General features: G+C 35.7%; 1 protein-coding gene across 1 annotated transcript in view; it reads right to left on the bottom strand.

The window, feature by feature from the left end:
- Window positions 1-22,811, bottom strand: part of IMMP2L (inner mitochondrial membrane peptidase subunit 2) — a 504,342-nt gene that overhangs the window by 154,093 nt on the left and 327,438 nt on the right. Inside the window, exon 4 of the mRNA XM_009286836.2 lies at window positions 15,566-15,631. Coding sequence (XP_009285111.1) covers window positions 15,566-15,631 — 66 coding nt within the window. The remainder of the gene's footprint in view (window positions 1-15,565; window positions 15,632-22,811) is intronic.

The raw sequence follows: 22,811 nt of genomic DNA, 5'->3' as shown, positions 1-22,811 counted from the left end.
GGTTAAAAACTGAAAATAAAATAGCTATGTTCAATTTAATCTGAATTTCAGGGGTTTTTCTGGCAAATTTCTAATTTTCAGAATAAGTGAAACATTTCAGTCTTTCTGCAGTTCTACAGGGATGCAAATCCTGTTTTCAGAGATGTCCTGTTCATGACAATATCTTTGTTGTATAACTTTACCAAACAAAGCCCAACAAGAGGGAAAGCAAAACAATTTAAGTTGTTCAACTTAATTTGTTTTCAAATTTGCATTTATTGCCAGCCGCTGTGACTGTCAGATGGAGAGTTTCAGGTACTTCAGAACACCAGCTTAGAAATCTTTCCTTGTTTTTAGAGACATGAAGTTTATTCTTCCAATAGGTTCTATTTTAATCTAAGCAGAACTTGTCTCGAGTCAGTAACGGAAGTTTTGAATTTATTGTAATTAAAGTCAGTGTGTTTAAGCATATATTATACACTTAATTTATATTTAGACTGAAAGCTTCAGTTGCCTGTAAAGTGATAACACAGAATCTAGGTTTGAATAGTTGAATCATGATTCATTTCAATCTATTTTTCAGTTCTGTTCCCAGCAGACCTATCTTATACCTCTTGATTCTTGACAAATTTGGCAGGGTTTTTTTCTCATTCATGTGTACATCACTTATACATATATATAAAAATACATTTATATGAATAGATTTATGTATTCTAGATCCAAATTGAAAATCCATGTACACTGTAAAAAATATTTAGAAGGGCTTACAAATTTAGCAAAAACAGGGCCTTGTCACTTTCTGTCCTTACTGTAGACTGTCACAGCCAGTGCTTTATACAAATTTCTTCTCCAGAACAAAGCAGTTCTCCCAGCATCATATGTTAAATAATGTCTACAAGACAATTACACTGGAAGCTATTCACATACCTTAACATCAGGGATACTCTTCTATTATTGACCATTCTTCAAATATCAACCAGTGAGTATATTTGGGAAACAAGGAATGATTCAAATACAAATAGTTTTCACTCGTTGCTGTTAAAGGTGTACTCCTTACACTCCAGAGATGTAGACCATCCTTAAGCTAACTTCACGTACATATAAGAAAATTCAAAGAACAATTTCTATACAGTAAATGACTCAAAGATTTAAGCCCCAAAAGGTTGCTGGATGTTTGCCAAAACTTCAGCATGATATTTTTAATTGCTTCTCATGAACCATCTAATTTGTTATGAAGAGTGGCTCGTGTGCCTACACATAAGTGACTGGTGCTATTTTAGGTAGTCTACTGAGACATCCTCATGACAAGGGCAGCTATAACACAATGTTCAAGAGAACTGTGCCTTTCTGAATCTGTAGCTTATAAGACCAGACAGGATAACTAGAACATCTAAAATGCCACTAGACAGGTATGTTTAAGCAACTGAATCCCACCTATAAAGCCTGTAAAACTTACAGTTTTCCTTTGGAAATTAAAGGTTGTAGAGAAAGACTTTTTAAATTCATCACTCAACTTTCAATGGTTTATTATAGAAGACCTTGGATTCAAAAATTTCAAATACAAATTACATGATTTTCTTTCCACACTGAATATACAACATGGAAAGTGCTCATAGCAGGAAACACTTTATTTCAACCCTTAAAGAAGTAGCCACTAAGAGAAGAAGGAAAAACCATCCTTCAGCAACATTTGTTAATCTCTTGCCCTTGTCCTGGCAACAAGTCAACATCTAACAGTTAAGTACAGCGGAACAGAATTGAGCAGCTAAAAGATGAAACTTGCCAGAAACTTCTTAAACTCTGGTAAAAGACAACTGTGGGCCAAAGAGTAGACGTCCAACATATCTTGGCATGTTCAAAATTATCTTCACATGCCTGTGTATGAAGGGATAGTGTATTCAGATCTGTAAATATTTCTAAAAGACTCCTCAAAATCTGTTATGTACATCAAAGGATACACAGGAACAGAACACAATTACCTATGCAGAGGCTCTTACAGACTGACTTTAGCACTGGTACAAAAATGTATAGAGGATACATAAACACGGGGGGTAAGGGCTGGTGTGTGTGGGGGGGGAGAACAGAAACAATTTCCTAAAAATTCAAAGAAAAGACAGGGGGTTATAGGATGAGTTACACTACACTGCACTACACTAGCTGGTTAACTGTTGATGCAGGTATTTCTACTATAAATGGTTAGTTCTGTCCATGCAGAATTTTTAAGTCTTCACATTAAATAATGAGTCTCAAACTACCTATGAAATGGTCTGGCTTTTCTTTTTCATCATCATCGTAAAAATTCACATTATCCACAGAGAAATGAAAGGTACAGATGTTGCTCTGTGCTTTAAGGTTTGTAACATTAGGGTCTTTCCATTTACAGTCCTGTAACCTTTTGCTGGTAGCATTGAAGTCTGCTTTTGACTTTGTAATCTTTCACTGATATACCCCAAGGCTGCTGTGGCAATACTTTTACCTTGTACTCCCAAATGCTCTTGTCCTCATGGCCTTGCGTCATCGAATTGCAAGACTTTGGTATGTCTCTGATGTTGGGTTTCTCGTGAGAACGGATTATGACTGATGTTTAAGTCACCCCTTCTCCCGCCCCTCTTTCATCTCTCCCTTCGTAGCTTTTGGTTTATAACTTTATGGTCAGGAATATGTAGAGCTTAGTAGATAACATTAGTAGACAATTATTATTTAAATAGCCCAGAAGCAATATCCAGAAATACACACGCACAGAGCTTCACAACCAGTTAAATGAGTGCAACATCTGCACCTCATCCATGTGCTGCAGTCAGCACGATCAGCACTAACATGTAAAAGAAACCAGCAGGGAGACGGAGTTGGTCCTGCTGTAACTCTATAGTCACTGCGGGAAGTGTTCAGAGGAATATCTGTGGCACTGGAGAAAATGATGGGAAGAGGAGTCTTGCCTGGAGATATCCCAGTCTCTTCCTTTCTGGCTGGCCACTGGTGTAGCTTTCTCTTCTCTTTCTTTGTCTCACTCTCTTTTTTTTTTTTTTTAATTTTCAAAGGAAGTTATTTTTTTCATTAGGTCCATCAGCTATGGACCTCAGAGGTAAGCCTGTCTGCTCAGCCTTTGAGCAACACAGAGAATACACCATATTTTAAGAAGCCTGCAAAAATCAGTAGACATGTATGTAGCATTCCTGATATATCTGCTATTTTTGCCCATGTTTGGGTAATCTCAAGGATGAATGATGGAAAGAAGATTAAGGATGCTATTAATTGTAACAGTGAATAAGTTTAAGTCTATGTGGCCCAGCAAGAAGGAAATTAATTATGAAAAATTAAATATTAACTATACTTTTATATTCTCTGAAAAAAAGCAATATTTGAATTGACAGAGGGAAACAGTTTGGTTAAAAAGTACTCAGGCATTTGTTATTACTTCAAAAATTGACCCAAATTTTCAGATTCTATGTAGTAGAGATCCCAAAAGAACATATCTAAAGCTGATCTAACTGAATCTGTTCAAACATCATCAATATTTCCCAGCAGAAGATGACAAGAATTAGGGATCTCTCAGTAATTTTTCAGGAAAGTAAAGCTTTCTTTAGAGAAATACAGAAACTCAACCAAAGAAGCAACATCCTAACAGGTTTATCACATCTTTCAAATAATTCATAATGCTCAAGATTTTTTAGATAAATAGTTTGAGGAAACATAGAAGCACAAACAAACACTGCAGCCAAACATCAGAAAGTGCTTTCAACTTAACTATCTAAATCTGAGAATGTAAAAACATGTAGTTGAATTTTGTCTTCATATGGAAGGAAATGTAGCAGTTCACTAATTCCCTTAATTGCCTTCCATACCTATGACAAAATTTAGCCCTCTTCTATCCCATGTGAGGGAGCTCTTGATAGAGATCCACAAGCGCTCCATATTAACCTCTGTCTCCTTGCAAAGAAACTAGAATTAACATCAGCTGAATAAAACTTACAGGAATGAAAAATATTCTGGTACCTAAAAATTCCTTAGGTCATTTTTGCCCTTTTCTTTTCATCAATTGGGCTCAAAGAGTTAATTGTGCTGAAATAAACATTAGCATAATGCCTAAAGATACAATTTTTTACCTGGCTGTGGAGCGTTGGCAGCATAGATGCTGAATCTAAACTGTAGAATAACTCATTAGGAAATATGCAATAGCTGTGACAAGATTTACTACAAATATGCTTGAAGTGTTTTTAAAAATTAATATTATGCTGCTATGCTTGGCTTAATTAGCTTTCTTCTTCATTTACAAAGCATATCTTCTGGTTTATGAACTTAGTCTCTATTCCCCATTCTTGAAAACCTGTTTAATTAAAGTTTTAACTACTGCACAAGCTTTAGAAACAGTAGAATGACTTTTATTACTCGAAATCTAAATCCTTCTTTTAAATATGATCAGGCTTACATATACTATATTGGAAATATGACAAGACATGCTCCATAATACTCCTGAATAGACACACGGTACTGCTACTTTTAATTATACATGCCATCCATTTCCACTGTGTTGCATGTAGGCAATTTTGGGGTTTTTGCACAGAAAGTTGCACTAGCAGTGGAACTGTGATTAATTTAGCCAATCACCAAGTCAGTCCCCTGAAATCTGTTAAAGGTCACCTTTCTTTTTTAGGTACGTAGCTATTTCTAATCTGTTCATTGATTTCCTCATCCATTATTCTATTCTATCTCTTTTAGAGGTCCATCACTTATTAGACTCCCACATCTACTAGTAAGGCACTATGCTTTGGTTTTCAATTATAGCAAATCCTATCACAATCTTTTTCAGCATTTATCACTTGCTCCCCTTCATGCTATAATAAATGATTAAATACTAATTTATTTTTGCTATATATACAAAATTGAAACCTAGTCATTAGAAATGCTATCTATCTGGGATATACCTTAAGTTCTAGAAATACATGACATAGAGTTTATCATAATATATTTTTGGCTGCATATTAAAAAGCTTGTGGCATAATGGTCAGCGAGCAGAAATTATTTGTGCAATCACTGCCAACAGACTACGGTAAAGCAGAAAATATTTTTGGCTCCCCTATGCACAGATGCTGGAGACCCCGCTTAATGACTTGTTACCCATTATACCCAAAATACACTACACTTTCATCACACAATTTACTTCACAGAAGCAAAATGTCAACAATAGTCAGTTCTATAATAACGAAAAAAGATAATAGTCATTCTCCCTCCTATTCTCATTTGAATCTCATAACCACTGGGGTGATCAATTTCAAAACCTTATTAGTTAAGCTACTGTGAACTATTCAGGCCCTCATTTCAAGATCAGTTTGCAGTGCAAAACTATGGAGGCAATCTTTTTAAATGAGCAATTTACAATTAATATTTCTGCCAACATATATTTGCAAGCTTTACATAATAGCAAACACAGTAAGTTCAAAATTTTCAAATTAAAACATGGGCAGTTATTGCTTATGGCTGACAAACAGTGCTATAAAATATGCACTGGCACTAAAGAACTTTGTCAGGTTGTAAATCTAATAAGGAAAAGAAGCAAACAAATAGGAAACTTTACACTATTTTTCTAAATTAAAAAAAAAAAGAGATAAAGCATCATCAGTTCATCCTGTGTAGAATTCTGTATCTATTACTCTACTCAACAGAAAAATATGAAATGTATAAAATCAACTATAAATCTTTGAAGAGGTGACATTTTTTGTATTCTTTACATATGTTCTTATCCCAAAAAGTGTTTTAAACAGATTTGTATTTAGACTAAATTGCCTATTTCCCTTAACGTTAATAGAGCTAAGATGGTTCATACCAGCTGAGACTCTGATACTATGAGAGTATGTTCAGATGATCATAAATGGCAGTGTTGGCGCATTTGTAGAAGTTACTGTGCTTCAGCTGGAGTTGGTAAGCAGACATGTGGTCCCTGTCAGCTCATTGCAATGCCAAGTACATGGTGTTCATTTAAGCTGCCTTCAGCAGTTCCAAAAGGGAGCCCAGGTGAAAGCATTGGAAAGATGAGCATTTAGGAAGAACACTTTGGAGGTGAACTGTGTTTTTTTCATATACAGCATCAGAAGTGATGCAACTGCTGTTGTTTCCCTACACATGAGTGCAGATGGAAATTAATCTTCTTCTTTAGACTGGAGTGGTATCATGCACGTGGTGAGCTTAAATGAATCACATGAGGGAGCAGTATCTCCAGCTGTGGGGGACTGAAGGAAGGAGGGGAGAGAGAGAGAGAGAGAAGCAATGGAAGGAGAGCAGAGAAAAGCAATACCTTTAAAAAACACCAACTCAGTCACTTGCAGTTACCTGACCATTACTTGATTTGAAATGAACAGAAAGTCTGCTTAATTCTTCATTCAAAGGAGACAAAGGAATTCAGAAAAAAAAAAAAAAAAAAAAGTCATCATTTGGGACTCCGAAGCCAGGATAACAATGCAGATAATGAAACAACCCCATACTGAGTCTAATTCACAATATAATTTCTACCCATTATTGGTAGGTGGATACGACTCTTTCACCGTGTCACTGGCTGAGTTCAGCACCCTAAGTACATTCAAGTAAGATAGAGAGAGGACTTTTGCACTGCTGTAAAATGAAATAACCACTAAGATTTATTTACGTTATTCAGAGTAGACTTTTCTGTTTCAGCATGTTTTCCTTCAATTTGCAAACATAACGATATCCCTGATCCTAATACTGCTCAAGCTAATAGAAATTGTCCTTTCGATTTACAGGAGGAAAGTGCACAGAATTACCGGGTTCTGAACCTTGTTTGCCCTCCAGTACACATAGAAAAATCTGTTGTTGACAAACACTGGAACTTATTGTTCATTTTATGAGATGAGAAACCCAGGGAGTGCAGTTAATGGCTGTCCCACACACTTCTTATATGAGCATAAGCCTACACCACCATCTTTCATCCTGACTTCCTCTTCTATAAAATGGGTTTAATACTATTTCCTTCCTCCTACCCCCATCTTTGTTCTTGTCATACTGAACTTTTAATGTGATACATATAGATGAGCATCAGAATTGACATGGACCTCAACTTCTACCCAGAAACTACTTAAGCAGCCATCTAAACGTTGAGAAGATGAAGTCCTAAACCGCTCAGAACAAAGACCATTTTTACTAAACATATCCTTTATTCTAATTCCTAAGAATGGATTTCAGTGCCAAATTTCAGACCACCAATGTCATTTGTAACTGTAGCTTAGAAAGCAAAAAGGAAATAATTTGTGAAAATTAAAATACATGAAAGCATTTTATTAACTATTGGATTTTTTAAATGTTAGTGCATTTTATTCAATCGCTGCTCACTTTTTCTAAAATCTTCATAAAAAGAACCTATTGAGCTTCCCATGGAGATGATTATACTTGTATGCATGTCTTTTATAACCATCTGATGTCTTGGCAGCAAATCAACTTTCAGTGAAACAGAAATCAAATGTGTTTCTTTAAAAAAAAAAGCCTACAAAAGACATTCTCTTTTAAATGAGATGAATACACTGCATTTGTTTAAGCTTCTAACAAAGATCACGTTCCTCTAAATGTGGTGTCATGCGTTTGAAAATTAGTAAAAGATATCATAGAATCATAGGATAGTTCAGGTTGGAACCCTCAGGAGGTCTCCAGTCCAACCTCCTGCTCAAACCAGGTTAGCTACATGACCAAGTGAGGTTTTTGAGGGCTTTATCCAGTCAGGTCTTGAACACTTCCAAGGATGGAGACCACAGCTTCTCTGGCAACTGCCCCACAGCCTGACCATCCTCATGGAGAAAATTATTCTTCTATCTGGTCTGAACCTCTCTTGTTTCAAGTTATGCCCACTGCACCACTATGCCTGGCTCCATCTCCTTGCTAACCTCCCCATAGGTACTGGGGGCTTGCTGTTAGATGACCTCAAAGCCTCCTCTTCTCCAGGCTGAACAAGTCCCATTTCCCCAGCCTCTCCTGACAGGGCAAGTGCTGCAGCGTCTGACCAGTTTGAGGGCTTGGGGCCCTCTGCTGAACTTGTTCTGGATTATCGATGTCTTTCCTGCCCAAAACTGGACACAGAAGTCTATGTGTGGTCTATGACACAATGGTATTTTTCTTTTCCTGAAACAGCATTTGTGTGTATCACAGCCCTGTTCATAATGTTTGTGTTTAAAACCTATCAAAAGGCCTCAACATCCTAGAAAATAATTTTGTAGAAAATAAAGACCTGCCTATTAGTCGTATTATCCATTCTTACATTGGTCTCTACTTGGTGTCCAGCACGTGTAAGGCAGTCAGGAGAAGTGAACTGGTGATCATAACTCTGCTGGATATTTGCACTGCAGAGAACTTCACAATTGACCAATGGTGGGATAAAACAGCAAAAGTTACATGCTCTCAGGTGCTGGTGTGAGCGCAGTCCAGACAGGCCATGATACTTCAACAGTACTTTTCCCAACTCCTTCCCCAGATTTCTGTTCTCCATCGTTGTAGTTTTCAATGATAAAGACATAAAGTACTTGTCTGCCTCTTTTCTCTTAGTACTATAATATAAATTAGCACAAGATAGAATGGTACTTCACACAGCTACAGCTAATGCTGGCAATAAGTGTCTGCAGATACACTTCCTGCATGTACTGGAGTATACTTCACAATAACCATGGGCTGCATAACTACAGGGATTTATTGAAAGCCATGAGAAATAATACTCCAAGGTGCCTACAGAGCATTTAAAAAACTTCCCCACAGTTTATTACTCTGGCAGATTAAAATAGTCTTTGAACACTACTGAGACTCGTTATGCACAGTGTTCACAGATATGCCATCCTAAAAGGGATGCTGCTTTTTGCATTTTAGAGTGCTGCTTCTCTAATTGAACTAAAAAAAAAAAAAGAAAAAAAGGAAGAAATAATAAAAAACCCCCTCTCTCCCTCCTGTAGATGCATTTGTGTCTTGGTTCAGATGCACATTAATAGAGAGCAGCTGAGTACATATTGCAATTGCAATTGCATGCTCAATTTTTAGTACTTTTGGGTTTAGTCTGAATAGTAACTCTGTGAAAACTAGTGTTATTGCAGAGAATCATACTACATTGTCTTTTTTCCTTTAATATTAAGACTTCCAGAGGTCACACTGGGTCTACATTGTAACTCCATTGTTTTCAGTGAATTTTGACAAATGAAACCAACTGAAATATCAGAGAAATGGTATTGATGATACACATGATCTTTTAGCAATCTTACTGCCGCTATCTGTACTCTTAAGAAGAAAATATGTCTTTAAAATGTTATGGATATTAAAGGAATGAAGACCTTACTGCATGGAGCAATGAGTAAATACTGCTATAATATTAACACTCACACTTTCCAATGTGGAAAAAAAAAGTAAAAAATTAGTCTGGAAAACTATGTCTTTTCATTTTTTGCATTTTCATATTTTTTTGCCTTTGTGAAAATTCATTTTATCCTGTATTTTCTGAAAACAAAAGATAGCACATTTTTAGTTCTTTTTCCTGAAATTCAAACTTCTATTCTTATTCATTCTGTCTCTTCATGCACCTTCCTCAAATATTAGGCAACCAAAATCTAATGCAAAGCAAAAACTTTTATCCATATTTTATAGTGAGTATGAAGAGTGCCAAATTTTGCAGACCTTCATTACTGGGCTTAAAGATCTATAGAACCTTAGAAATTCATTATGGATAAAGAAAATCTTCATCCCGGGCTTGTCAGACTGTTTTTATAGCTTAAAAGACTCTGTACCAATATACATTCCCATCATTTGCATTTACAGAAATAGAGTCCAGTCATGCAAGGACTCTGCATATGGAAATAGAATCAAAATCAATGGAAACTCTATTTAGGAAACTTGCAAGGATACGATCAATGCTGAAGAGTCATGACAGAGCAGTATAGCTGGAACCTAACAAAAGCTTTCATTGGCTTAAAAAAAATCCCATCGGTACCTAACAACAAGTAGTGCAAAATAAACTGCATAAATCCTATGAGATATGCATTCTGTGCACATGGCCACAAAATAAAAATATTTTGGAAGACGAAGTTTTTCGTCTAATGGGTAGTTTGACTGCTACTACATCCTTTAGATACATAAAGTACAAAGACAGAACTATCTGAAGACTGCAATTAGTTAGTCAAAAGGAAAGATGTTCCAAAATTTGCAATCTCTGAGGACAGTGCTGTGTCTCTGTAGAGTACAATCAGTTCTCATTTCTGTCGGTCCCACTAGCACTCTTGTCAATGTGGATCCCCACACTCACAGATTTATACTCACAACCCAAAGACAAAGACAATAGACTTTGAGGAAGAAGGGAATAGGATCCAGCCATAAACATAGCCTGTGTATCATGATCAACTGTGATTCCTAGTTTTTTGATGTTTTTTACTGATAATCCATTTTCCCATTCTAACTTTGAGCCATTGCAAGGAGTACCTTACCACATCACCAGTACCTCGGAACAGTTATCAGAGGTCTCTGCGTGTATGTCGGGGTGGTGGTGGGGTGGAGAGGGAACAAGAAGACACTTACTACAGCACTAGTGAACATAAAATTATTTCTGTGTGATTAAACGTCAAAGGTCTGGATGCAATTCCTGCCAGGTAGTTGCCCTGAAGATATCACCTATAGAGACATTCTTGTGCCACAACACTGACAAAGTCTGAGTTTTTCTGAAGGCTATTCTGCTTCCTAGAGGCAGGCAGTAATTTTGTGGTATAATCTAACACAAGTTGCTATCAAGTAGTAGAATCTCTGCATGAAGACAGCTGTTTTGTTGGACAACGATCCTTGGTCCTCAGTGAAAACAAATACCAGCCACAACTATCCAATGAAATTGAGCTAGTTCAGTGGAAAAAAACAGTAAGAAAGCTTGTTGATTGTCTTTTTCATACTGAAGGGATACTGGATGCCACCTACTCTCTGAGGATAAAAAAACAACCAAACACCAGCATGGAGTAGTGAACAGTTTGTTTGAAGCTGAAAGGGTTCTCCAACAAGTGGACAGAATGACCGGATTTTGGTTATATTTTAAGGCAGTATGGGATCTTTGATGGAAGAAATATAACAACCTGCATGAACTTGACAACAGGAGTACATGAAGTTATACTGTGATTGCTGCATTTAATAGCTGCCGATGGGCTTTATTTCTATTAATTCTCCACTCCTTTTTCGAACCCCTTTATATCTCTGTCCTTCCTAACATTCTGTGGCAATAGCTTCTACAATTTAATGATGGACCTTGTAGTGAAAGTTGAAAAGTTACTGGAGCTTGGTTTAGACCTACAGCCTAATAATATAATGGTCTATCTCTGCATTATCACGCTCTGAGAGACAAGGAATATTTCCTTATTCACATCTTCAGAGCAGTTTTGTAAGATGCAACACTTAAATGCAACATCATTCTGAACCACTCAGTCCTCAGAACACTGAGTCCTAAATAGCCTAACAATATCCCTGGACAAAACTTTTTAAAATTACTCTTCCTAGGGGCTCACAAATCATTCTTAAATCAGGTACAGTATTAAGAAGCAAACAATTATACAAAAGAAACAGAATTGGCACACCAAGCTCCTGCAGACCTGTGCAACTGTGACAGATGGAAAACAAATTAGTTCAGCAAGTTACTGAACAGACTTAATTTTAAATGTTACTAGTTTAATCCCAATTTTGGTTTACTTTGCATAAACCTTCATTTATTTGTGTTACTGAAACCATACCATAACTCATCTGTGATAGATTGCTATAGATTTTTGAATTTCCACTAGTCCATTTAAGATAAATGAGTTTTAATAAGTTCCATCTCAAGTTATTCAAAGTGTTTCATAATACCAACATTAATTTTTAACAAATTAGATTATATTGACTTTTAAAAGAAGGCTTCCTTTGGAAGAATTATCATTTAAACAGTCTTCAGGAACCATTGTAATGATTTCCTACTTAAAGTTAATTCTTCTGTGAATCCATGGAAGACAAAACAAAACCTGATCTATGGGAACTACACTTTGCAATATTGTCTATATACAAGCTGACCTACAGATTCATTCTCAAGGGATAAATGGTGATTTTCTGTCTATTCTTTAAATTCTTTTGAGGAGGAAGTTCTACTAGCTTATCCAAATTAAATTATCTGTTATAGGTTTGTGGCATGTACTACATGTTTCCGGGGATTTACAAGACACTACCAAACTCATTTCACCTGGACTACCAACTAGACTGGAAACAAGAACAGAAAATTGAAATGCCAGAATTTTTATTCAGTGAGTTTGTAGCATTTTTCAATCCCTCAAAGCATATTTCAAAAGATGAAGTATTATGTAGTCCATAATGTCTGACTACCTGAAAAATACAAAATGAAAGGTCAAAATGAACCTCTCACCTACATTCCTTTTCAAAAACTAGAAGTCAGTCATTATTATTTTCAAAATGTCACAATTTTTATCTTGTTTAATGCTTTTAGAAATGAAGAACTGAAGAACAGGATTTTTCTGCTGTGGAGTCATAACATCTGGACTCAAGTCAAAACATAAGGAACCTTTCCCATGGTACTAATGGCTCTGCCTATTCGATCTTTCATTACTTTCAGTAATTAACAAATAGTAAAATGCTAACTAACTTATGTTCATTGATAACATGAGAAAACACAGCATTTTTGTGACAAATTATCCCTAACCATGCACCAAATAAATTGAATAAAGATAATTCATTCATCTATGAAAGCATAACTACAGACTCACAGATGATATTGTCGATCATCTAGCTCATGGAGCACTAAATGAAAACACCTTCCAACTCACAATTATTTGCAAACCTTTCTTCACAATGGAAGACTGGAAGACTCACCATTGAAAGTGTGTATTAATTAATTCTGTCACATGACACCAAGCAAAATTTGCAGAGCAACAGATAGACTTTGTACATTGCACTAACCTTCCAGATAAAATGTCCAATTCAACACAACTCTATAACCACCACCTCTCCGCAAAACCACTGTACCCACAAACAGCCCCATAAGTGCTAGAACCCCACCATATCTAACTGATGATGCCCACTTTTCTGTACCCTGGAACTGAAATAGCTGCTCTGCAGTGAGACTGGATGTTTTCTCAGCAAGAAGGAATTCTGATTGATCAATGGAGCAGCAAAAGGCTGAAAGAAGTGGGTTTTTTAGCATGCAGGCATATATACTCCACTTCAAAGACTTGATATTAGGAACAAGGATGTTCAAATGTTCCTCTAAGGTCAGTATATATTAGTTTTGCATCATGTTCACCCATATCAAAAAGGAGCCAGAACAATAGGGAGGAGTTCCATACTTTTGGATACATTTTTGTACATGATCCATGTTATTTTCAGTTTCATTCAGAGCATCATTGTATGCTGATCAGGAATAATTCAATATATAAAAACCTATAGACATAAAATTTTAAGATATCAAAACCAATTCCTTTTGGTTTGTAATAAAGACTGTCTTCAGACATCAAATAGGAGTTTAAATCTTCTATTTTTGTTTCCTACACATCCTTTCATTTTCCAGTTGTCTGTTTCAGTCACAAATAGTCACATACATGCTTGCAGTATCAATGCAAAAATAATACATATTTTAGAAAAATCTTGCCACCTTTGCTGTTTTATCTTATTATCTAAGCTTTTGCTTTACCCTAGTGCTATGTAAAGTGGCAAGTATTACTTACATTTCCTACACATACACAATTAAGGGATAATAATATGTAATAAAAACTTATCAAGTTATAATAGACCAATAATTTATTCTTTAGCTAAAAACTAGTTTCTACAGTTAAAGCAAAAGGCTCAGGGACAATTTTCATGCGTTCAAATAGAAAAAATGCACATCTGAATTACTGAGATTAATATTTCTATCAATAAAATAATCTAACCTGTTTTACCAAAGACAAACGAGGATCATTGTACAGTCTTCTGTACCCATGAGTGATTCACTAACGTACAGGCTCATCAGTATTCTGCACACACTCTCACAGCTATTAAGCCCCACACCTTTGTCCATTTGGCCAAGAACACCCACAGAAGTTAATGAAAAGTTCAGAGTCTTAAGGCATTTGAATGTACAGCATAATTAATTTCCTACAGCTGGAATTTAAGTTATTAAATGTCTTTTGTATTATCAAAAACTACATTCAGTTTCAAAAATTCAGACAAATATGTTAATAATATAGAACAGGGAAAAGTAACACTTGAAGTTGCCTTATATTGCTATCTCTTTTTGACATTGCTAGAGAAATGAATAAGGAATACTGAATCATGAATACCAGTCTTATCACTTATATGAATTACAGCACTAATATCAACTACATCAAGGAATAAGTACCTTCTTAAGGGCATAGTTCTATAAAAGGTATCACACAGTAGCACACACTACTCCTATGTTTTTAGTTCTTTAAAGTGATAGCTAGTTTTAGCTGTAGATGTCCATAGTTTTTGGACATCAGGTTATCTTCTTAGTGTCTATTATTTCAGATCTTTTGCTTCAAAAGAAACGTCAGAATTTATTTTCATTTCTCAAACTGAGATGATTTGGAATTTTTCAATAAAACAGAAATTATAGCAACTGCAAGAGGGAAAAAAAAAAGATACAGACATATTCCATAGTGCCCAAAAGCCCACCAGTGCTGCTATTAACTAGGGCTCATTGAGACCACACTCAAATCCTTTATTTGAACCACAGCTGCCAAGTACTTCTTAAGTATTCACTACACCAGAGCAAGAATCATTACCTAAATGAATTGAGGCTCAGTCTGCCATATTGTCCGAGAACTCCCAGGGTCATTCATATCTTAGTGTGGGAAACTAGGGATTTACCTTCCCAGTTCTATGCCAATTCTATTCTGTACCTGGGAAAAGGAAACCCTTTCAAACAAGCATTTGCATCAAAATAATACTGTTCCCACAAAAACTTTTGATTTACATCTACTAGTAATTTATTTCCAACCAGCCCCAGTAGGAAGGTCTATCTGTCAGAGTAAACCAAGTCTTGAAGTACTCTAGAGTCTACTCTTGCTGCAATTTTTTTCTGATAGAATAATTTTCTCCAAGTCAGTTCCACCATGCTCCCTGCAGTTTCCTATACACTGCAGTGAAGGCAGTCATCTATGAGGGTTCTTTGTCTCAAAAATAAAATAAAATAAATTAAAAACAAAAACAAAAAACTGAAACAAATTAAAAAACCCAACCCTAAAAAAACCCTGCTTTTATTTGTAACCACAGTATGAAACAGCAGCTGGACTCTCTAAATGAAAAATTACAGCCCTATAATCTTATTGAAAAATGCTGTACAATTGCCTGCCTTGATACGTGACAGAGATATTCTAAGAAACAAGCATTATTTGCACCCATGTACCTTTCATGAGAGAGTGAGCAGTTTTGTGTAGCATTTCTCCTCTCATTAAAAAGGAGACAGGTACAATGCTGACATCCCTGTTAAGAATAAATAGAAAGAAAATACTAGAAAGTTCTTGTTGTCTAGGATACTGATTTAAAATCCACTGAAAAGCTGCACTATTCCTATAAAGACTCAGAGACTAAGGCTTAAAATACTTACTTGATAATGTCTCCTTCAAGAGCAATCACTCGTTTAATGATCTTCTGTTCAGGGTTTCTAGGAGACCTGAGACAGGGGATAAGGTTATAAAATCAGTAATGTTCCCGTTGTTTTAAGAAAACGAAAAGAAATTCCACAAAGAAATAGACACTATTAAAGTCATTAGGAGATTCCATGTTCTCCTTGATATAGCATCAATCATGATGTTCCACCGTGACGTGAAGCTACTGTAATCATTCTCATTGCAAACCATCATTGAAAAGCAGATGCTGAAAAATGACCTGCTTACAAACACCACAATATTCAACATACTTTTTATCATGAAAAATACGCTCCACAACATTCAGAGTAGAATGTCCCACTGCCAATGAAGAGGGTACCTTGGCAAATAGATTAATGTCTTAAAACCTGAATTCCTCATCAAACTTTAACATCACATTGTGTTTAAACATTCATGTCATTCACTCACTTGGGGAAAAAAAATCTCCCTATGTTATATTAATATCTATCACTAATTTAGGTAAACCTTGCCTAAGGAATTGTGGAAGTTTAAAAAAGTTGTAAAATTTTCTGAAAGTTTCAGCTTTATCCAAAGCTTCTTAATGCAATACCATGTTTTCACTTCAAGTTATTTTCCTATAAGCATGTTTTATTGAGTGGATTCTGACCACACATTACATGATATTATGAGAAAGCAAAGCTGAACTTCCATGCCCAGCCTGAATACTCCAACTTCCTGGATGCATATTAATAGATAGGACTATTAGAAGTGTTATTCTACCGTAGTTTTGACAGGTTAATGTAGACATATGTGCACCATAAAATTTCTTTCTTTTCTATATACTTTACCTCTTTTTTTCTTTCATTCTTCACTTTTAATTATTTAACTATGCAAACTTTAGTAGAGTATTTTCATGTTGTTTAAAAAATTCTTTTTATTTGCTGCTTGTATATAGGAAAGTCAGTGAAGGAACAAATGGTTTTGATTTTCTGCTGATGCTTGGGTTCTGTGTATTAGACTCCAAATACAGCCTGCTAGATATGCAATCGCAAGAGCTTTATACTACAGTTTTCACACCTAAAAGCATTGGCCATGCCATCCTCACAACAGACCAGTACCTTTGAGCTCATCTCTGGTCAACTGGTAGCACACTAAGATTACATTTCCTTAAAAAGCAAAGCTGAGATGAGTCTGGATGAAAAACTTGTCTGCACTGCTTCATGACTAAAGGCATTTGCAGTTCATTTTCAGTTCCAAACGTTAAAAAGAAAAATAGTTTCAGGCTTATTCAATTTTTTTTTAATATGAAGCCAAAAAAGTATTCCAAACATTTTAAAAGTGGTTTGGGGTTTTGTGTGTGTGTCAAAATATTTTAAATATATTTATATTTCAATATATGAAACAAAACTCAAGAAGCATAATTTTGAATTTCAAAATATCAAATAGTTTCACTTTACAGTTTATCAAGCCTGAAAATCAAATTCACAAAGCAGTGTGGAGCAGTGAACATGAATAAGGACCATACTTTGATTCCCTAGTCATCACTGGAATTTTCAAATCATTATATCATGTACAGTAATATTTTTTTACCATTAACCATTAATTTTACCTGAAAAGTTGTATATTCCAGTTCAGTCTTGTCTTTTATGTTCTTTATCAGGCTGAGAATACACATTTTTATAATATTTTAAATGTCAGTCTTGGGAGGAATTAATCAAGTTTTAGATGCTCATATGATTCAAATATCTGGATTATCCACAGCACTTTCTGATGCTGCTCCCTAGCAGGCCTCGATGCACACTCATTTGAGCATTGATCACCTCTCTTTCTCAATCAGAGCACAGTCTAAGAAAAAACAACACACCTTTATTATTACAAGCTATTATAAATTAAAAATATTTGCAAAAATTACTGTTAATTGATTTAATTTTTAATTCATTTAGGCTCAGATTGTAATATTTTCATATAAAATTTAAGTAATGGAAATAATATTTAATGTATGTGATGAACTGTGCATTTCTCAGAGACTGAATGAAGACAAATTTTAAGTTTACTCTTTTAAAAGTGTGTTCTGGTTTAACACCTTACTTTCAAAAGGTTCTTTGAAATTCCCCATGTAAGCGTTTTCACTTGATTAGTATGTATATATTGTAATGTAATTACTGACCTCTCCCTTAATTTGCCTTCCTTGTGCAAAAAACAGTAATGACCTTGAATAAACATCACTCTAAATCTGAGATCTGAGTATTTGTTCTAAGTGTGGTTACTTTTCTGCCAGTAATGACATATTTAACCAAAACACATAATTTATCAGAAAGACTTCAAGGAATTCCTTGTAGATAGTTCTTATGAATCAGGAATATTTTTAATATTTGAAGCCAGAATAGTTTAAAAATAAACTTTATACTAACGTTCTGATTATAATTCATGAAAATGGCAAAGGACTGGTAAGAGGGGGAGCAGCAGGCTCAAACTGGCCAATAACACGGGCACTTTTAAAACAAGGATTTTCAAGAGGTGATCAGAATGTTTTGTTCAAGAGCCACAGTGATTGAACAGGAGGTAAGAGACTAGTTCTGAAGTGATGGATATCGATGCCTTCCTGAAAGGTTTTTAGTGTAACAGTGGGATTTCATTGATTATGGAAATCATAAAACCACGCAGATATAGGCAATTTCTATCTTTGAAATTTCACAGCAGGTATAGAACAAATTAAACAATGAAGGAGAAAAAAACCCAAAACATTGTAACCAGTAATTGTTCAGTACTTCTCTCTCACTGATATCAGAGTGAGGTAACAAACAATAATTTTTGAAAATGGGATTTGTTCAAAACAGAAAGAAATAGAAAAACAAAAGAAACTGTTGATTTAACTGTTTGCACCTCTCCTAAATTACACTGTTTTTTTCATTCTCCTTATATGAAAGTTCATATTCAGGCATGTTCCTTTTAAGTGATAATGTGTGGGAAAAGATGAGATTTCTTACACACTGAATATATTTTGTCTCCCAAAGATGTCATTCAGAAATTATAAAGATCATTAATATGAATTAATAACAACCATCCCTACATTTACCAGCCAGATCCATATCTGATGTTTCACAGAGCAGTCACCGTTCCTTGACGATTTTCTAAATCAGCCTCTCAAAAAGTTAAGATCACATTTTCCTCAGTAAAAATATTTCCTCATCTACATATAACCATTTTTCACTATGCCTGAATTAGAGACATCAGTGCAAGTAGAAAGAGTCAGAATGACTATGAAAATCTCAAGCACATTACAAATATTAATGCACAAGTAGCAGCTAGCAGCACATCAGGAATGCACTAGGAAAAATATCTCTGGAAAATAAATCCACTTCTTAAATGCAGATTGAGTTCTACTCCACTTATAGTCACTTTTCCTTTTTCCATGAAGAAAAGTGGAAAACAGGCAAGTCTAGCCGTGTGTCCCTCAAGCCATCAAGTTTGAGGATAACTCATTGTTACCAATTTCTCTTTAAACAGCAGTATTCTTTGTTCAAGCACCTCAGGAGAATGACCAGTGCATAATACATAAAGAAAGCAATGGCCTGTGTAGCATCCAAGACTGATAAATATTTTTTATTTTATCTGTCAAAACAATTCTTTAAACTTCACCTACAGATCACCTGATGGCTGGCTGCAAATAATAGAACAAAAGAGCAACATCCTCTCTGTCTGAAATACCTTCTGATAATGGGACATTTCACTCTGCCTTAGCAACAATTTCTAATTTGTTCCAAACTTTAAGCTTATGCACAGTGCAATGCAGAAATCCCAGCCTCATGCACAAAGACATGAATCATGACATCAAAATCCAGATTCAGAGTTTTAAGACAAACAAAGGGAAAATTAGACATTTGGTATGTATTTGTTTGTGGTTTTCCAGATGCAGCCTTAGCAACTCAGTGTAAGCAACCTGCCACAGTTAGCTTCTGGTAATAATCCTAGCTCCTTCTCCTAAACCTATATGTTTCTCTTATTTTGTATTGACTTTCAGCTCTATAGTCCTCATCCTCATCCACACCCAGCTTTCATTAAAAACTAATGAGCAATTCCACCACAGTAAAAGAAGAAAAACAAATGCCCTTATCATCAGGACATCATTAACTTTGGATTAAAGCCTCTCACGTTTGGTCATTTGTTTGAAAAGGAATTGAGAGAGTTAGGTTAAGCAGAGGTGAAAGTAGATCACCCCAGTGATTAGGGCAGATTCAAATTCCTTATTCATCCCCAGCAAGTACTTCAAGACACAATATTCTAACCTCCAGCCTACGCAATATTCTGGGGCAGGTCTCCCTTTATCTATCCAATTGATACTGCTGGGAAAAAAAATGCAGACTGCATAGGAACCCTCCTCTCCCTACACACACATTTAGTTAAAAGTTAAAAGACATGCTTTAGCAGAAGAGCTGTAAAGAGTTCAATTTCCTTTTTTTTTTAAAAAAATGCTTTTCAGAGCTGAAGACACACTGCATATCATCATGGAGAGAAAGTACTGAGAGGATGAAGACTGGTCAGATAGCTTCAGCTGGGTTTTATCAGTGATGCATCCCCAAAACCACAGTCTAAAATAAACTAATAATTGACAAGTTCATAAGAAGAGTTAGTTTCTTGAGGAGGGATAGAATAATAGTTGAATTTCTACTAGAAAGTGACACTTTGTTCTATTTCAGGAAAGCACTGACAACCTTTTCTAGTTATTACCTCAATATCACTTCTCCAATGAAAATGAAACGTTTATTTCTGGTTTTATTTTTAATTATATGCTCTTACAAAAACCATACATATATACGTACACACACACACATATTTATACACACACACACATAAATTTATACAAGCATCCATTCTTCTATGTTCAACCCTGTGTTGAACAGTATGGGATTGCAGTACTGCAAAACATGTTTGAACCCTCCAGCCAGCAGGAAAACCCACTGTTTAGCAAGCGATTGTCAGATAAAAATGCTGACAATTCTCTGAAGGCTTTCTCCTTTCCTGATTGAGCAAAGAGTACTTCAGTCACAATATTGCTCCTAAACTTTTCCCTTTCCATCATTTTGATTATTTATTTACTCTAATGGTTATTGCTTAGCACAATTGTAAATAACTGCTCCATAAGCTAACTAACGTTTGATCAATCTTGAAATTTTCATAATATTTCCACTTTTTTTATGTGTTATTTGACCATTCTTTCATTCTTTGAGTTGTCTAACTATATTCTTCTCAGGAGTGCCCACAGTAAATCATGCTTAAGAGCTTGAAACTGAAGTTTCTACAGACTTTTCTAGAGAGAGAGTGCTTTTTAGGCTGTATCCTAAGATCCCAGCAAGATAAGTGAAGGAAGACAGTTGATTCATTTATATTCCCCAAAGGGATATATTAACATGTACCCCCAAATGCTATGTGAAATCATTCCCTGCTGAGCATGCAGTCTCTGTAATAAATAAAAAAAAGTAACCTACCGATCCTGGATAATGATCAAACAAAATGTTTGATGCTCAGGCACACAGCAGACACACAAAAGCAATTATATTTTTCAGCAGATATTATCACAATAGCTATTACAAACAGAAGAAAGAAATTAGACCCAAATAATAGTAAAGTCCAACTAAATAAATGCTACAACATACGACGATTTTTATTTTCTTTTTCCTTGAATGAGCACTCAGATTTTCTTGGTGTATGCATTAGAAAAAGAAGAGAGGACCTTATACTGTGAACTCATAGTGAATAAGCAGCTAATGTATTTCAAACATATATAGCTTGAATTAGACACTTTGATGATCTACATATGCTTAATGTTACCCATCCATTATCCTAGTCAACCTGCATGGGTTTTGTGCTCACTTTTGAAAATTACTGGAATTTTGATACTAACTGAGCATTTTCTACAACAGGACAAATAACAGGTATTTATTAAAAAGTTGCAGAGAAAAGTGCCTGAAGTTTGCACTGTTTATATGTATGTATCTGTATATACATATGTATGTGTGTTACTGTTACCGCGTGGTTCACTTTTTATGAGATAGAAGCAAGATGTTTAGGCAGCAGATGGAAGTTTGCCTTCAGATTATTCTCGGTGTACTTCAGATTGAGATTTATGTGATTTGATGGTCACCTACATGGAGGCAACTGAAACAATGAACAGTGTGTTGTTATAGCATGAACAGACTGAAATAATGAAGGCCACCTTCTTTACAAACATTATTTCTGCTTTTATTTATGTTGTTAATGCCAGATACTGAGAAGGATTTAACTCCATAAAACAAGATAAGGGAGGGCTTTTGAGATCTTAGACTAACACCGTGATCCAAAGTCATTCACTCAGTGACCTCTTCATTTCCCAAAAATAATTCCTGTCTGATAAAAATTTCAACGTAGCTACAGTTTACACTTCTGGGAATTTCCAGAATTGCTGCAGGATGAAAAAATTAGTTGTTTATCTCCTTCTCAAGCCTTTTGGGGATCCAGAAAATAGCCAGAGCAGTAACTAACATGTAGATGGAGCCCAGAACAAATCGAATTAATATACCTACAGATTTGGGAATCTCAAAGTACAGTTTTGGTGGCTTTACTTTTAAAACATACTTGGAGGAAGAGGAAATAGAGAGGCAGCGGAGCTATCTCATCCTTATTTTCTGGCCTTGCTTAATAAGATAAACAGGGAGTTTTACATGACTGCATCATACACTAGATAAAGATGTTGACCCTCAAAAAAAGTTTTGTGCCCTTGGTCTATGATGAAGGAGCTTCCTGTTGCCAGCATAGTAGTTGATGCTTAAACTCTGTACAGTGGTGTCGTGGTTTAACCTCAGTCGGCAACTGAGCACCACGCAGCTGCTCGCTCACTCACCCTCAGTGGGATGGGGGAGAGAATCAGAAGGGTAAAAGTGAGAAAACCCGTGGGTTGAGATAAAGACAGTTTAATAAGTAAAGCAAAAGCCGCACACGCAAGCAAAGCAAAACAAGGAATTCATTCACTCCTTCCCATGGGCAGGCAGGTGTTCAGCCATCTCCAGGAAAGCAGGGCTCCATCACGCGTAACGGTTACTTGGGAAGACAAACGCCATCACTCCAAACGTCCCCCCCCTTCCTCCTTCTTCCCCAGCTTTATATACTGAGCATGACGTCACATGGTATGGAATGTCCCTTTGGCCAGTTTGGCTGTGCCCCCTCCCAGCTTCTTGTGCACCTTCAGCCTTCTCAGTCGGTAGAGCAGGG

Source organism: Aptenodytes forsteri, unplaced genomic scaffold (genome assembly GCF_000699145.1).
Source record: "Aptenodytes forsteri isolate BGI_AS27 unplaced genomic scaffold, ASM69914v1 Scaffold166, whole genome shotgun sequence".
Taxonomy (NCBI): Eukaryota; Metazoa; Chordata; class Aves; order Sphenisciformes; family Spheniscidae; genus Aptenodytes; species Aptenodytes forsteri.
Note: the sequence above shows the minus strand (reverse complement) of the source record. Positions and strands in the feature narration are given on the sequence as shown.